This window comes from Muntiacus reevesi, chromosome 10 (genome assembly GCF_963930625.1).
Source record: "Muntiacus reevesi chromosome 10, mMunRee1.1, whole genome shotgun sequence".
In the NCBI taxonomy this organism is placed as follows: Eukaryota; Metazoa; Chordata; class Mammalia; order Artiodactyla; family Cervidae; genus Muntiacus; species Muntiacus reevesi.
Genome location: NC_089258.1, coordinates 7,422,837 through 7,440,520, shown reverse-complemented (window position 1 = coordinate 7,440,520; position 17,684 = coordinate 7,422,837). Strand labels below are relative to the sequence as shown.

General features: G+C 39.4%; 1 protein-coding gene across 1 annotated transcript; it reads right to left on the bottom strand.

Annotated features, from left to right (window-relative positions):
* Positions 1–2,499: 2,499 nt before the first annotated feature.
* Positions 2,500–12,063, bottom strand: DNAJA1 (DnaJ heat shock protein family (Hsp40) member A1). The gene is made up of 9 exons (XM_065947200.1): positions 11,911–12,063; positions 10,703–10,844; positions 10,398–10,575; positions 8,036–8,140; positions 7,153–7,380; positions 5,103–5,217; positions 3,975–4,090; positions 3,572–3,672; positions 2,500–2,878 (listed from the first exon to the last, which is right to left on the bottom strand). The coding sequence occupies exons 2-9, from the start codon at positions 10,832–10,834 to the stop codon at positions 2,660–2,662; spliced, it is 1,194 nt and encodes a 397-aa protein (XP_065803272.1). The 5' UTR covers positions 10,835–10,844; positions 11,911–12,063; the 3' UTR covers positions 2,500–2,659.
* Positions 12,064–17,684: the final 5,621 nt, after the last annotated feature.

Genomic DNA, 17,684 nt, shown 5'->3' with positions numbered 1-17,684 from the left:
TGCTTCCTTTCCCCACATTATTTCACGACAGGAAACTACCAGTATGTCTAAGATAGGAAGCTGTTTGGAACAGACTTGCTATAGCAAGGGCTGCCATTCTTTGCCTCTCCACACAGCAATTCTAACAATGGTATTACTGTTCTAGTGATTTAATGTAACTATATCCCCATGGTGGTGGTGTATGGCCTTGGCTGTATATAACCATCCTGGCTGCTTAGGGTACACACAGCTCAACTACACCAAAATACCTGAGACACATCATGTTTTAAAGCTTCCAAGGTAACTTGTGGCCAAGGTTGAGCGCCAGTATTATACACATGAAGAAATCAAATATTAACTTCACAAGATTTGTCACCACGTTCCATCTACTAAGACCCTCATGGGACATAAAATTAGCTTTTTATTCCCTTGAAGTATGAATGGACAGGGGGAGCATCATTAAGGAGGCTTTAGGGCTGGGGCCAGGGAGCTACACTTCCGTGAATGCACTATTTCTTTGATGACCTTGGCTAGAGTTAAAAAAGAACTTTTGGTGTTTGTTTTTACAGACTACAAACCTGTCAGTTTCTGCCTCTCCAGGTTATTATTATTTTCTTCTAGTGATGTCTAAAAATTTTTTTACTGTGATCAAACAACAGTAAAAGCTTACTCAACCATTTTTGAGTATGTATAATTCAGTAGCACTAACCTTATTAACTGTTGTGCAACCATTATTGTTTTCAAACCAAGTCTTCATTCCTCCCAGCCCTTGGTAATCTGTGTGCGATGCATCTGCCTAGGTAGTTCATATAAATGTAAGGCCTTTGTCACAAAGACATACATGACACATTTTGTTCATTCACCTGTTAAAACACCAACATCAGGGTCTTTTCCAATGAGTCAGTTCTTTGCATTCGGTGGCCCAAGTATTGGAGCTTCAGCATCAGTCCCTCTAATAGAATGTTCAGGACTGATGCTGAAGCACCAACAAGGCACACGGTTTCTCATATTTCTTCATATTCTCACTTGTTTTCATTTTGGATTACTAGGTACAAAGTGGTATATTTCACCGAATTTTCATTTTATTTCCCTCATGACTAATAAATATTAAAGCCTCATATAACGATTTTTGTAGTTTTTAAAATGTATTATAAGACAGGTTTATCGTGGAGTTTTTTAGATCAATACTTTGTTTTCCTTTCTGAACACTTACCTGCCCACAGATTAAACAGGGATAACACAAGAATGATAGAATGGGGAGAGGCTATCAATTAAGACTGTCAGTATGAGAGGAAACCTCAATGTGTGGGAAATAGGCACTTCACACCAAGTTTCACTCTGCTCTAACTCAAGTGCTGTAAGGGGAAGTTAGGTTGTGGCATACACGTCCATGTTAGAACTGTTTAAGGTTCCCAATTACAAGAGATACAGAATCAGAGTAGAACAAGCAAAAACTCGCATTCCACTTCAGTGTTTGCAAAAATTTTTAAGCTCCCCCCATCCCATTTGTTGCTCGTTACTCATCCCTCCACTTTCACTCCCCACCCTTGTTTAGTAGTATTTTTTTGGTGTTATTAACTTTAGTTAAATGAAACTAGTTAATCTTAACTAGTGAAAAGCCAATGCTTTAACCTGGGAAAAAAAAGCCTGTGGTGACACACTGGACATGCTTTGTAATCAGTATATTAAAGAGACAGTCATACATTTCAAGAGTTGCTTAAATTCTGATACCAGATTTAAGCTTATGAACATGACTTTAAACATACAATTAAAGCTATTCGTTATAATTTGCTATACTACCAACATTAAATTACAGTTACTCTGGAGCATAAGTTAAATGGTTTAAAGTAAGCCTGTAACATACCTACAAGAACACCTTCCTAGCTCATACATGCAAATTACTTCTCCATGTAAAGGTCTCATCACTCTAACCTCTAAGTTTCCCTGCTCCAGAAGTCACTACTCTAAGGCTTACTGTGGTCCAAAGAGGGGAGTGGGGGGAGGAGTGGCAAAAAAAGTAACCAGGACTAATAGCTATATATATTAATAAAAGATGGCACAGCAGAAGGGAATGCAATTCTACAAGTGCAAGCCCTCAAGAAGCAGCATGTTATGATAAACCCCTTCTTTACAAAGGTATCATTTCTATCACTGATACCACAGGCTAAATTAAATTATACAGCATGCCATCTTCAAATAACAGTTGAGGCAACAGAATAAATGCAGAAGCATCACAATGAATCCCACTTACTACAACTATACAGACCAACACTTCTCTACATTAACTTCTTTGTCTGACTGCCAGTTAAACACAGTTTTCATTTCATAGCTTAACAATTAAGGGTCATACACTGAAGTCAACACATATACCTGGCATTTCAGTCTAAGCTATTCCATGTACATAGCTGAAATCAATTACAAAGTATGGCCTAACAAATGCTAGGGGTAATTTTTTAAAGTCGTTTTTACAAGTATTAAACTTATCTTGCACACTGAAGTCATCATACATACAGGGCAAAGTCAGAGCTTTTATATTCGAGTTTATTCTTCATTTAACTTTTAAACACTACTATAGTTGAATATTAAAACAAAAGCAAGTAGTGAGCATATTATGATTATAGTCCTTCACTCAATCACTACTGCAATAAAACCCCAGCAGTGAGTGTTATTCATGGGCCTACTAAGAGGTCTGACACTGAACACCACCCCGGGGATGATGTTCATCATCCTCATATGCTTCTCCATTGTAATGGCGCCGTCTTTCCTGATTTGGATCAAAGTCCACTAATTCTACCTGGTCCATTTCGTCAGTCTCTTCTACTTCCTTCCTCTCAGGCAGAAGTTTTTCCAGCAAAGAGAGTTTATCAGGAGAGAGAAAGCCATTCTCAGGAAAGTTTACCTATAAAATTAAAGTTTAAATAATTTATTTCATTCCTCCTCAAACAAATTATCATTGACCCATTTTCCCCAGAAAACACACTTGTAACCACACAATTATTTGGTAAATTGGCCAATCCTAGGTTAGTTAGACCAAATGGTCAAATCATCTAGTATTCTGAACCTGAGTTCAAAGTCAAGTCTTAAAAAAACCCTACTAAATAGTAACTGCACTGTAATGATCACTTCTATTCAGCAAATACATTTTAACAGAACCCAGCCTAAAACACATTCTAACCCTTCTTAATGGATATTTAAAGAAAACTATTCTTAACCAGAAAGCAATTTTTAAAATGTTAAATTTGTGGGTCTGAGGTGACTCAATTTAAGGTTAAGGGAAATGGTTGGACTGCTTTAAGAACCAGAGCATTACAGTATTTTGTCAGAAATCCACACTAGCTACCATGCTTCTGTTGTACTTTAAAGATACTAGTAATAGCCTTTCATTAGTAAAATACCCACTTGCCATGCATCCCCTTCCCTGCCACAGTGATGCAGATAAACCAACTTGATAAAAAGAATGTTCAACATGACAGGGAAAATATTAGATCTAGACAAGAAAGAATATAAATCTGGCACTTCCGGAATTCAGAAACTTACAAATTTTAACAAGCTAATCATTCTCAAACATTTCTGAAGTACTTTCTAAGCTTACCTTAAATTCAATGATTAGGCGACCCTTTTCATATGGTCTACGATAAATTGGCATGCCTTCATTTAGCACACACTTGATATCTCCATGCTTGACGATCTGACCTAGAAACATTAGAGCCAAACTCCTTGAATACAATCATATTTTTATGAGACACGGAAAATAAAAACAGAGGAACATCCTAGCTCACTGACAGGAATACATCTATGTGAAACAATCCTGGTTTCTATAATTTCATTTATAGATTTTCTAGGGGCTCACAAAAGAGTCAAGAATGCACAATTTCAGCTCAGCTCAAGGATGGTTATGTTCTGAGCAATACTGAAACGCCACTTTCCTCTATGCCTGTACTAGCTACTAGCAATGAACACCAGAATAGAAAGAAACACTTATCTAGTTACCATACCTGGATGAGAAGTGATGACTATGGTTCGGTTGTCAAGAGTAGATATTGGCTTCTGGAAGCCACACAACGCCTCAACCAGCTGTATGTCCATACACATGAAAAGATCTTCTCCTCGTCTGTACAATGGAAACATGGCATGTGCTTAGGGCTTTCAAACCACCAATGATTCCAAGTACCAAAATAGGCAATTCTGTTCTTAGAAACAAGTGGTATATTTCAAAAGATACCCTTTCTTCCTCATTTTTAAAATAACCTGAGAACAGGGAACAGCAAATACATGGAACCTGCCAGCCGAGTTTCCTGGACAAGCTTCAGAATCCCTCCACACATTCTAGGCAGTGGAACACATCTCTGACTGGGTCCTGGATAAGTCAGGGTCTATGAAAAGGGGACATGGCCAATTTCAAGGGAACAGTAAGATCTCTTTATTGATGTACATGAACTAATATAGTGCCTGGCACGATGTGAACTCAGCCTGTTAAAACAATACACTTCCTCCTCCTCGTGCTTGCTTTCTTTTCCAATTCATATTAGTAACATCTTTTCATCACACAGACCACTCTCCAGAAACACTGAGGATTCATCTCAAATGACAGCATCAAAATTCTGAGCTTGACAGCATTTCCCATTACTGTTGAGACACCATTAATTCAAAACCTGTTTTTTTAAGATGTCACTCCCAACAGTTACTGTAGTCCTATTCCAGTCAAATGTCGCAACCAAGCTTATCACGAACTCAGGAAATAAAGAAACTGGTGAAAGCGTTAAGGCACATTTCAAAATTAGTTTTGAAAAAAATTTATTAAAAAAAATTGGGAGCTAAATTTTGTCCTAGGATGCATTCCCTAATCCACCTACTTATACAACACATCTTCTAATTGAAGCATATCCTTCAAAAACCAGATCAGGCAACAATTTATATAAATTTAGACACAAAATCAGAATCTGGTTCTTTGAAACATTAATGATTTAACAATCATTTATAAAAGACATAGCCTCAGTCTTCTGCTATACTTTTCTAGGTTACTTCCAAAAAGTGTTCTAAAACTGAGAAGCTCATTCAAGTTAGAGGGGAAAAAAAATCCCTAAAAGGCAAGATGTCAGTTTGAGTATTTTATAAATTTTTACCGAGTAAAAACAGCATGGTCCTTCTGATCTAAAACAATGATAATATCTCCTGGCTCCAGTCCTGGTTCTTGGTCTCCTTCACCATGGAATGTTATCTTCTGGCCATCTTTCATGCCTAAAAACAAAAGGCTAATTTTACACTCTCAACATCTAAGGTCAGAGTCTCTACTAAGAAACACAAATGCATGTTTGTGTCTAAGTCTCTGTAGATGCTCAAATTGTAAAGAATTTACCAAAAATGCACACATGCTTAGATCAGTCTAATTTCTTACTAAAGAAAGTGTTCATAATGGAGAACACAAATTCCAGAGGCAAATAAATCAAGCCTCAAATCTCAGAGCTGCTATTTATTACTAGGCATTACTAGGATTACCCTGGGGAAGCAAGTTGCATAACCTTCCTAAGCATCAGCTTTCCCAGAGACCTACCTCTCCATCACAGCTCTTGTGAAGACTAAAGAAAAAGGTCTATGCAGGCACCAATCAGTGACTAGCAAACGTAACCATAAATGCTTTACTATTTTATTACTTTAAAAAACACTTAAATCAAATTATTTCTACTAAATGTAACAAGCATAAGCCAGACTTTCTTCCCTTTATTGTATTAGAATATGAAACTGAAAAAAATTTTAAATCCACACTATTTTCACTGAATGATTTTTAATCTTTTAAAAAAGAATAATTTTTTAAATTCTTTTTACACATTTCAGACCATGTGGGTTAATGTCTATAATAGAGTCAAGAATAGAAAAGTTTTCCCAATAAGCAAACATTTCTTAAAGGTCAACATCTTTACTGAGTTCTTCCCTCTGGCTCAGTTAAGTTCAGTAAGAGCTAACTAACACCTTTACGAAAACTGTAGTAATAGCTCTGGATTTCCTGAATCAAAGATCACTGAGGTCACCCAACAAGAGCAACTTTGTTTTAGTTTCTATCCTGGTAAGTATTAAATGTATACAAAATAGCCAACAGTAGAACAAATCCCTATATAACATCAATCTAGATCCATAGTTACCAGTTCATGACTATTTCATGTATTACACACTTTTCCACCCACATTTCCTACATATATTTCAAGTAAAATCCAGACATACCAATTGACCAAATACTTTAGTATGTATTTCTATAAAGAGATGGGACTTACACTAAAATATTAGTATTATACACTGACAAAAATAAACATGTCATTCATAAGGCAAAGTAACTGTCTTGCTACACTAGTGAAGCAATTAAACTCTTAAGTTCTACCGGTTGTTCCCACAAGGTGCAGGGGCTTTCCTGGCGGTTCAGTGGTTAAGACACTCCTCTTTCACTGCAGGGGGTGCAAAGGAGGAACTCAGATCCCACATGTAGTGTGGCATGAGGTGGTGGCTGGGGGTGTTTAGGCAAGTGTAGCATTCATAAATGGTTTCACTTAGTACTAAATGCCCTCCTGAGTACATATCGTTGGTATCAAGGAGGGAATTTTACCAGACAGGGAGACATTCAAACCCTACCAAACATGGACCAGTTAAGGAGAAAAAAAATCGAGGAAGAGGAGTACTGAGTCACATGGGGGACTACTACTGCAGAGGCCTAAATTAATGTATATATTAGATGTAATAATAGTTTCATTTCATTTAGAAATAGCCAAGTCTGAAGGATCCATCTATGTTGATTATTTCATACTAAATACAACAAAATTTACTCTGGGGCTGTATATACGTTTCTAAATTTCTACAATGAATATGTACTGCTATAATACATTTTAAAGGATTTTTAAATAAACTGACAAAATTAAGCAATAGGCAAAATAAAAAAAGTAAATCCTAAGAGTATTTAAAGAAAGTTCTAGGTTATCCAAGAGGCAGAAACAGGTATGTTTACCTAATCTGTAGAAATCATTACAAATACTCATAGTCTAAGTTCTTACAAATCAGTAAATCAAAAACACACCTATTCTTTACCCCAACAGTTCGTAACAAACTATCCCCAATTATGATAGTTTTAAGCAATTACAAACTGTAGAATTAATATAATTAATCAAAATAGAGAAGTGGCTCATAACTCACCTTTGTCAATATGAACTTCTAGAATTTTCTTTTCTCGAACTATCTTCCTTCCGTTGCAGCTTTTACATCTATCTTTAGGGCTGATCCGCTCCCCATGGCCCTGGCACTCCATGCAGACAGACTGAATTTGCTGAACCATTCCAGGTCCTATCTGATGAATTCTTATTTGCATTCCAGTACCTCGGCAATTGGGACAGCATTCTACCGCTCCTTTCTTACCACCTCGGCCTAAACAGTTTAAAAAGCATGTTTGAATTTAATGTTGGACATAGTGATTAATGTTTTCAAGATCTGATGGAATGCTGCTTTAAAAAAACTACAATTCAGGCTTTTTGATAAAATATTTCCACATCAGCTTCAGTTATCATTATAAACATCTTGACGGCTATTTTTCTCAATGAACTATTTCAGTATTTTGGATTTTAAACATATGCTCCCAAAACACAATTCTTAAGAGTACTTCAACTGTGAAATGAGAACATTTTAGTTTCCTTTCATTATAAAACACTGCGTTTTCAACAAATAACTTGTTTAAAAAAAACAAAACCAAACACCCTAAAGATCCACATCACAGTCAGTAATTTCATAGTTGACTACCCCAACAGAGAACATTGCTAAGTATTAAGATTATGAAGCCACTGGAGTGCCTCAAGTTCTAGAGGGGATAGGAAGTACTCGTCTCTGAACAATGTTGAGTAGAAAGACACCAAATTACATCAATTCCACCCTGCATTCAAAACACACACAAAAAAGTGCTGATAATTTGCTGTTATTTCTGAAAGAGGTTTAGGTGGTTTTCATATTTGCACAGTGCAGTATCTGCCAGTTTTACATATCCAGAAAGGTTTCAGTTCCATTTTTAACAACGAATGTTAAGACATACCTTCACATTTGTCACAAATCACATTCTTTTGCAGAGCTAGTTTTCTTGTTGCACCATTATATAAATCTTCTAAAGTTACTGTAAGTTGATGCACAACGTTTTTACCTAGAAAAAAACATTCCTCATTTGAAATACTGCTTGCAAATAGCCCTTGCAACAACGAAGACCCAGTACAGCCAAAAATAAGTAAAATTTTAGAAAGCTGCATCCTGTGTTCAATGCACTGTAAAAACGGGAAAGGAAAATCAAAGATGAGCCTTACAGGGTTCACATATAATCTAACTGTGGTGTAACTTCAAATAAGGAAAACCAGGTAAGATTAAGTAACATATATATGGATATAGTTGTGGCCCTCCTACATTCATGGCAACCAAAAACATTAACTGCAAAAATCACTTGAAAAAAACGTTATTTGAATAGACACATTTCACAATAGTTTAACCCCAACTGTTTTTCTGTCCTAGTATATTCCTTGACTCATGTATTATATTGAGTGACATGACCAATTACATCATCCAAAACCTCTTCAGCACACTAAGGTTGCAAAAACTAATCAAGTTTGGCCAGGGAAGCTGATATATTTAGTCAGTCTCCAAAGAATATCAATTCCTACTTCTTCCTGAAGTAGGAATTGCACATTTACTGCTGAGCTAACTGTTTAAAGGCTAAATTTCTCATTCTTTACCACAGTGCTTTCCAACAGAACTTTCTGCAGTAAGAGAGAAGTTTTATACCTTGTGCTAGTCAATACATAGCCAGTAATCACATATTGTTACTGAGCTTGTAAATATGGCTATTACAACCTAAGTAGCTGAATTTTTATTTTTCTTTGAAGAAATCTAAATTTTATACTGCCAGGAGCTACAAAGGAGTGGCATAGCTCATCTAGAAATGGGAAGTGAAAGGTGGAGATTATGTAAGAACAGAGGCTAAAGAAATGTAGTGACCTGTCAATAGTTAGTAAGTTCCTAGCTAGTGATTCTTTCGCAATGACTTTATCCACCAGAAAATACTATCTTTCGCTTAAGTTAAATAAGATCTTCAACTATCTCCACAATATGTATAATGAGCATTTTTAGTTTCCAATCAAAAGTGAAGTACCATTAACTATAACCTTCTGCTCCTGGATCCACCTTTTGGTTCTGTATCACAAATTCCACATAATTGGTTCTGCCATGCTAGAAGCTGCCCTTCTTACTTCAGAGCTTTATAGACTTTAGAGTACAGGGAAGGAATAAAACTTCTGAAATTTAAGCAAATCTTTTTCAATATCACATTACAGAAAATAACCTTTCATCAATTTAAAACATGTAGTAGTTCGCCAATCGACTTTGATTGGAAATTGTTTAAATTTCTTAAAAAAAATAGTAAAACATACCCATTTCAAGAAAATCTGAATAAAAATATCCAGTCGTGAGACTTCCCTGGTAGTCCAGAGGCCAAGATTCCGTGCTCCCAATGCAGGGGGCCTTGGTTTGATCACTGATAAGCAAAACTAGATCCTACAAGCCACAACTAAGAAGATCCTGCATGCTGCAACTGACACCCTGTGCAGCATTAAAAACACACACACACAATTCCCAGTCTTTCTGAATCCAAAAACACTCAAAGAAGAAATTTAATAGCCTGCCCATTCCTTCTATAATGGGCTCTACCCATTAGTTTGTATAAACCACAAGTGGCAAGAGTAAGATGAACTCTGACCAGAATACTGTACTCCTATGAGCATATTTCTACAGTCCAGAAATCACATGTTAAAGGCACGTATTTTGATGTAATAAAACTTAAGAAAGCTTAAACAGACAGCAGGCCATTTGGGAGCAATGAACCCGTGTTCCAGTGAAGATTGATGCATGGCTATATAGGACCTTGAAAAAATTTACTTTTGACAGAATAAATCCAGTGCACTTCCCACTGGCGTTGAGGATCAAATGAAATCTGTGAAAAAGGTTTTGAAAATTATGTTCCTAGACTTCATGAAGCCATATACACTCCCAACAACTTTAGATACACTTTTTAGTACTTAACTGGCTATTTTTAGTTTTACCAAATCTCATTTAAAAAACTATTACCGGGACTTCCCTGCTGGCCCAGTGGTTAAGACTACGAGCTCCCAATGCCGGGGGCCCAGGTTCGATCCCTGATCAGGGAACTAGATCCCACATGCTACAACTAAGACATGGTGCAGCCAAATAAATGAATAAATAGAAAAATAAACAAAAATAAAAAACTACTACCATAGATTAGTGTACATTATACTAACAAGTAAACAAGCGTTTATCAAGTGAATTCTCAAGAATCTGCTTTGACTAAAAGGGCTAACTTTAGTTTGCTACATACATGTAGACTATGTTATTCTTACCTCTCCTCTCTCTCTGCATCCTGCCTCCTCCTCCGAAAAACATATCAAAGATGTCCATGGGGGAGCCAAAACCACCACCTGCTCCACCTTCTTTAATTGCCTGTTCTCCTCCTTTGTCATACAATTCCCTTTTCTTTGCATCAGAAAGCACTTCATAAGCTTGAGAAATCTGTTTAAACTGTTTGAGAAAAAGGCGATAAATTTCACTCAAAAAGGACAGCTACTATATTAAACATAATTTCACGTTGAATTGAAATACTATACACCTGAAAAGGACTAAATTATGTTATGGGTGTACTACTTGCCTTCTCGCCTTCATTTGGATTCTTATCAGGGTGGTACTTCAAGGCCAGTTTCCTGTAAGCCTTTTTCAATTCTTCTTGGGTGGCATTGGGTTTGACCCCCAAAACATCATAGTAAGTGGTTTCTTTCACCATTTTCTACAGCCTAAAACAAGAAAGCTCTATTTTTAACCGACTTTCAACTGATAATTTTAATTAATAAAATCAAGCGTTCAGGCAGAGAAATCTGTTCTTTGACAAGTCTGATAAGACCACCACCTTCCTTAAGTTTCACAGAAAAAGTAACAATTCCTCTGGTAACTCACCCGTAAGTCCTAAGAGACTAACACCTAACAATTATCAGGGAATAATTCAAAAACCTCCTCTAGCGCTGGTTCCCACCTCGAAGGGTCCATACTAACGCGACTATCATCTGGATTCTTTCTGTTTCCCTTCCCAAGTAGCGACAGAAGGCAGTACAGAAAAGGGGTATTAACAAGTTCAGTCCTATTATTCTCTTTGGTAAACCTGATAAATCATACACTTACAAGAAAAAACACTTGGGCACAAAGCGGGGGGTAGTGTTTTACAAAACTGATAAAGAACACCAGCTCCCCTCCCCCCTCAGTCTCTTTCTCAATCACAGAAGTGACTAGCTCCTCGGTTTTGACCGAACCCCTCTCGCCCCCACAAGCCAACGTAGTTTACACGTTGTTAGGTTTTCCCTTGCATTCAGGGTCGACCGTTACGGTTTCCTTCCTTTCCCCTCCCAGGATGGAAGGGGTGGGAGAAACCCAGCACTCAACAAAGAGAAGGAGGAGAGATCAGAGAAACGAAAGCCGCAGCCTCCGCCCGGCTCCTCCCGCATCCCCTCGGCCCCTGGGTCCTCTCGCGCGTGCGCGCAAGATCGCCCCCCCCCCCGCGACGACCCCCACCCCCACCCCCGCCCAGAGCGCCGGTTGAGGAAAAGCCGGAGGCAGCAGATCCTTGGAGACCTCAAGGAGGGGTGGAAAAAGCGTCAGGAAGGGTCTCGGGCCCACTCGCTGCGCGCCGGTAAGGGTTGCCGGAGCACCCCCACCAGCCCTCCAGAAGGGGACTCGAGGATACGGGAACCGACAACCCTCCCGCCCACGCGGAGCCAACCGCCTCCCGACCGCGGCTCTATCCAGCTTCCTGGCGCCGCCCGTGGCGCCAGACTTGGGACAAGGGGACGCGCTAGGGCTGAAACTCACCGGTGAGCGGGCCGATGCCGGTGTGGGGGAGCGGGAAGGAGCGCGTTGCTGTGCGCAGCTCGGGCAGCCGCCGCTCCTCCGCCTTTCACCGAGCGTTCTGGAAAGTTCCGGCCGGCTCGCCGCAGCGGTCGCCTTTTGTAGCCGAGCCCAGGCGCGTCACCCGCCGGAAGTCCCGCCCCTCCCGCCGCTGCCACCGCCCCGCGGTTACCTGGGCAACGGCGCGGGGGGAGCTCGGGCTGGGAGGAGTTGTGCGGAAGGGCCTTGTGGGGATGGGCGCAAGCCTGGGTTCGCAACGCTCGTGGAACTTTCTGGATCCCCTTCTTCCAGCTAGTGGGCCCACGGGAGCCGGGATTGCCTGGGAGCGCTGCAATTCTGCGTCAGCTCCGTATTCCCAGATCAGTGGGGCCACCGCCGCTGGCTAGAGCGCGCAACACTTGGGAACTGGGCCCCGGGCAGGGGCCGTGTGCTGCAATGGAACCTCTCAGAACAAAGCCCTGCTGCTCCGCCTCCCCGCCGGCGCCTCATTCGTCTCTTTCCTCGCCTCAAACCGGCTTAGTTTCTTAGCCTTGAGGTTCTGGGAAACCGCCGGCACGAAATGCTAAGCAGGACGGGCTTGGGACCCCGAGCAATCAGACGCTCAGTCCATGGCCTCGTAATTTGCGAAACTGCTAAATTGGAAGAGCTCTTTGTGCTAGTCTAGACCCCTATATACACTTTATTTTCATATATAGGGGTATATCTTCAACATACGTTGGGCTCAGGCAGCACTAAATGAGGAAACGTTTGCAATACTATGGTGCAAACCTTGGGCCTTGGAGTTTCTGGCCCGTCGTTCCTCCGGTTTGGTTAGCCCTGGAAACAGTAACACAAAAGAATGACTAGCAAATAGTATTAATTGTTTGACGTAACGTGTTAAGTGCTACCAGTCTGTGAATATGAAACTATAGCCTGAAATGGGTCCTTTGGGCTTTTCTAGTCTTGAGCGCGGGACACAGTGGAAATTGGGCTCTGTATGCTTCAGCAGCAAACACGGGATGACCTGGCACCGAGGAAGACGGAGATGCAAAGTTGAAAAAGCCCGCTTCACGTCGTTTTAGATGTTAGTAGGGAGACACACAAGTCAATGAACTGTAGGGGAACCCCAAGATAGAGGTCAGCATGGGAGAGGTCTGATGGGTCAGAGGAAGCTGTGGGGAAGTCGCAGTTGAGTTATGAAGAAAGGAGTGTTCCCAGCAAGGACGCAGTGCAAGGGAAGGCTGAGGTTAAGGTATGAAAGAATATAATATTTTTAGGAAATTGCAGACACTTGAATATAGACAGAGCTGAGAGCTGGAGTGACGGGAGGTGAGACTTCAGAGGAAGTTGACAAACACCCACTGGTGTATGTTCCTGAACTAAAGATTTTAAACTATCCTGGAGGCATTCCCCCACACTTAACACTTTTTTTTTTTTTTAACTTAACACTTTAAATTGTAGCTTTCTGCATTTTCCGAAATGCACTTTTTCACGTGTCTGTGCTTGTGCTAAGGCTGACAAACACCTAACATTTCTATTCTTAGATGTTAGGTTTTTCTCTATCACCTTATGTATAAAGGGTTTTGTTTCTTTAAGCATCCATTACCAAAAGTCTAGTATTGCCAGGAAGTGAGCTACAACTTGATAATATAAAAATCACTTAAGTCATTTATCCACCCCTCAAAGATAAATGCCAATAAAAGAAGAGTATTGAGGTGCTCAGTAGGGGGAATCTTGGCTTGTCCAGATAAGTATCCCAGGCAGAGACGCCAACAATTGTGAAAACATGAACAATTACTAGAGAACAGTAAGTAAACAATAAATCTCGTTCATGTGTTATGTGGGCCTTGAAGTCCTCCAGTTCCTAATTTAGTGTAATCTGTGTGTTCGTGAATCGAACACTGGTTAACCACATGAAATACCATCAGATGGTATATCTCAAATCACTTCAACCAAGTTTCTATGATCAGTGTTGCCATGGCTGGTGTTTCTTAAATGTTACCATGTTTAGTGTTTCTTTTTGCCTGAGGAAACCAATTGAAATTCCCACAAGTTTTAGAAAGATGCCTCTGTGCTCAGTCTGTTCATCTCTACCTCTTTGTGACCCTCTGAACTGTAGCTGACCAGGCTCCACTGTCCAAGGGATTCTCCAGGCCAGAATACTGGTGTGGGTTGCCATGCCTTACTTCAGGGGATCTTCCTGACTCAGGGTTGGAACCTGAGTCTCTTAAGTCTCCTGCATTGGCAGGTGGGTTCTTTACCACTAGCACCACCTGGGAAGCCCCTTTAGAAAGATGAAAATTTGATAAATACAAACTTGAAGATACCTTCTTGGGACTGAAACAGTAAGACTGAAATATGACACTGAAAATATTTTTAAAATCTGGTATGCTTAATTCCTTTTCTTTCTGGTTGCTGTGCTGTGCTGTCGTGTCCAACTCTTTGGGATCCCATGGACTGTAGACCGCTAGGTTCCTCTGTCCATGGGGATTCTCCAGGCAAGAATTGGCATGGGTTGCCATGACCTCCTCCAGGGGATCTTTCCAATCCAGGGATGGAATCCAGGTCTCCTGCCTTGCAGGCAGATTGTTTACCATCTGAACCACCAGGAAGTCCAAAAGTACTGTCATGAGTAACTTATCCCTTCTCTAGGGGATCTTCCCAACTCAGGAATCGAACCAGGGTCTCCTGCATTGCAGGCAAATCCTTTACAGCTGAGATACCAGAGAAAGCCCATAGAATATTATAAGTTAATTCTTTATTAAGAATAAAGTAGAACTTTTTGGTTAAAAAAAGAAAACTATTTATCTATTTGCTTGTATGTGTATAGATTATTTCAGAAAGATACCCCCAAACGAATAATATGGTTTCTTCTGGAGAGAGCTAGGTGCTGGAGAGAGGTGAATGGAGAAGAAGACATTTCACAATATAGCTGCTTATACCTTCGGAGTATTAAACCCATTTGACTGTAGTACTTAATTAAAAAATTAAGCTTAGAAAAGTATAAAATTTCTTCCTCCCAATTCAAGCTTTGAACTAGTATCTTGTCACTCCAGAAGCAGTTAGGTGATTCTTAATTTGCGTTAAAAAAAATCATTACAAGGAATTTCCTAGAAATAGGATCATACATGCTGCTTGCAATTTTCCCCTTTCATTTAATTTATTGTCATCTTATCGTGGCAGGACAAATAAGTCTAGCTTGTTATTTTTGACGAGTGTATAATGTTTAGCGCACAAGCACTTTAACCATTTTGCTGTTGACGAGCATGTTAACAGTTTACACTGTTCTGTGAACAGCGTTGCAGAGAAATTCTCAAATACAGCTTTGGGCACTTCTGCAAGTATTTCTGTAAGACATCTGGAACTTAAATTGCTATGTGAACGTGAATGCAGATTTAAACCGAATAAATAACTTTCCACATCAGTTTGTGCCTGTCAGTAATGGCCAGTGTGGGGAGTTCTGTCTCTTTTTGTCTCACCTAAGTTTAAAGATTAAAAAGTGATATCTGTTGTTTTAATTTGAGTTTCTTGAATAGTGCGATTAACATCTTTCAAATGTTTACTGACTCTTCTGTCATGTGTCTATTCTTATCATTTGGCTGTTTTTCTGTGGTGTCCCTCCACTGTTTTAATGATATATGATAGCACTTTTATGTTAAGGATAGTAGTGTTAATGTGTCATATGTGGCAGTTATTTTCTCTAGTGTTTTGTAGCTTTCGACTTACTACCTCTATATACTCTGACCATGTAAAGTTTTTAATTTTTTTTGCCATGTCATGCAGCTTGCAGGATCATAGTTCCCCAACCAGGGATTGAACCTAGGCCCTATGCAGTGAAAGAGTGAAGTCCTAACTACTAGACTGCCAGGAAATTTCTTGAAGTTTTTAATTTTCATGTGGGGTAAGTTTTAATTCTTTCTTTTTGCCTTCTCATTTCCTTTATTCTCTCTGCTTGTCCCCCTCATACTTCTCCTTCATTTGCCTTGTTTAAAAGCCTTCACCAATCCAACCTTGTAAATATGTTCTCCCAGGTTTTCTTCTGGTACTTTCCTGGTTTCATTTTTCATATTTAAATCTTTATTCCATCTGGAAATTCTTTTGATGTAAGGACTGAGGATTATTTGTAATTAGCTGAACTTTGTTATTCTCCAAATGGTGAACTGGTTTGCCTATTTTAATATTCCATTTCTCTTAATTCATGTGAAATGCCATTTTTATCATGTACTAAATTTCCTTAAAATATATTTTAGTGTCTGGTAGGCCTCTTTCCCCTCATTGCTCCTTCTTTTTACAATTTTCCTGGCATTTTTTAGTATTTTTCTTCTGCTACATGAGCTTAGGAGTATTTCTGGCAGATTCCCCTAACATCCCAGTGTGATTTTGATTGTGATTACAGTGCATTTATATACCAGTCAGCTTGGGAAGAATTAACTTGTTCATAGTGTTGAATCTTCCTCTCTGTAAACAAGTTATCTTGCTGTGTCCTCTGCATTGGTAGGTGGATTCTTTACCACTGAGCCACCAGGGAAGCCCTTGTTCTAGTTTGATTTGCATTTATTAATAATTAGTGATGTTGAACATCCTTTTCATGTGTCTACTGGGCATTTATATGTCGTCTTTGGAGAAACGTCTAGTAACGTCTTATGCCCATTTTCAGTTGGGTTGTTCGTTTTGTTGTTGTTGTTGAGTTGTTTGAGCTGTTTATTTATTTTGAGATTAAAGCCTTGTCAGTCACATCACTCACAAATATTTTTTCCCATTCTGTAGGTCTTTTCTTCCCCGTGGTTTTCTGTGTAAAAGTTTGTAAGTTTGATTAGGTCCTATTTGTTTTTATTTCTATAGCTTTGGGAGACTGCCCTAAGAAAATATTTGTGTGATTTATGTCAGAGAATGCTATGCTCTCTTCTAGGAGTTTTATGGTATCGCGTCTTATGTTTAAGTCTTTAAGGCATTTTTGAGTTTGTTTTTGTGCGTGGTGTGAAAGTGTGTTGTGACTTCATTGATATGCACGCAGCGGTCCAGCTTTCCCCGCACCACTTGCTCAAGAGGCTCTCTTTTTCCCCGTTTATATTTTTGCCTCCTTTGTCGAAGATTAATTGACCGTAGGTGTGTGGACTTATTTCTGGGCTCTTTATTCTGTTCCAGTGATCCATATGTCTGTTTTTGTACCAATACCACAGTTTTGATTGCTGTGTACTTTAAAAAAAAAAAAAAAAACAGGTTCTGATCATTTCTTCTTAAAGGTGCTTTTTGTTGCTATCACAAATGAGTTGTATGAGCTTTTGGTCTCCTTTCTTACCATTATAATGTATTTCAGTAGTGTGCTCTGTAACTCTCACCAGATCACAGGTATCCATGGAGATAGCTGGAAATAACTGGAGGCATGGTAGGAGCCAGTTTCATAAGGGCTTGAGAATTACGTTAGAATTTTTTCTTGAAAGCTCTTGAGGATACTGGAAGAGTTTAGGGATAGAGTGATATAACCTCTAACAGCTGATTTTTCAGGGGGAGTGCCTGTGAGGCACTGTGCTAAGCTCTCTATAAATGTCATACTTTAGTCACAGCAACTTTGTTTTACAGATAATTTGATCATATTTACATTTTAGAACAACCATTTGGATGTTAATTTGGTGGATGGATTCATCGGAAGCTTTTATGATGAGAGACGAGATTAAAATTGGTAAGGCTGGAACTTCCCTGGTGGTCCAGTAGTTAGGACTCCCTGCTTCTAATGCTGGGAGCACAGGTTTGATCCCTGG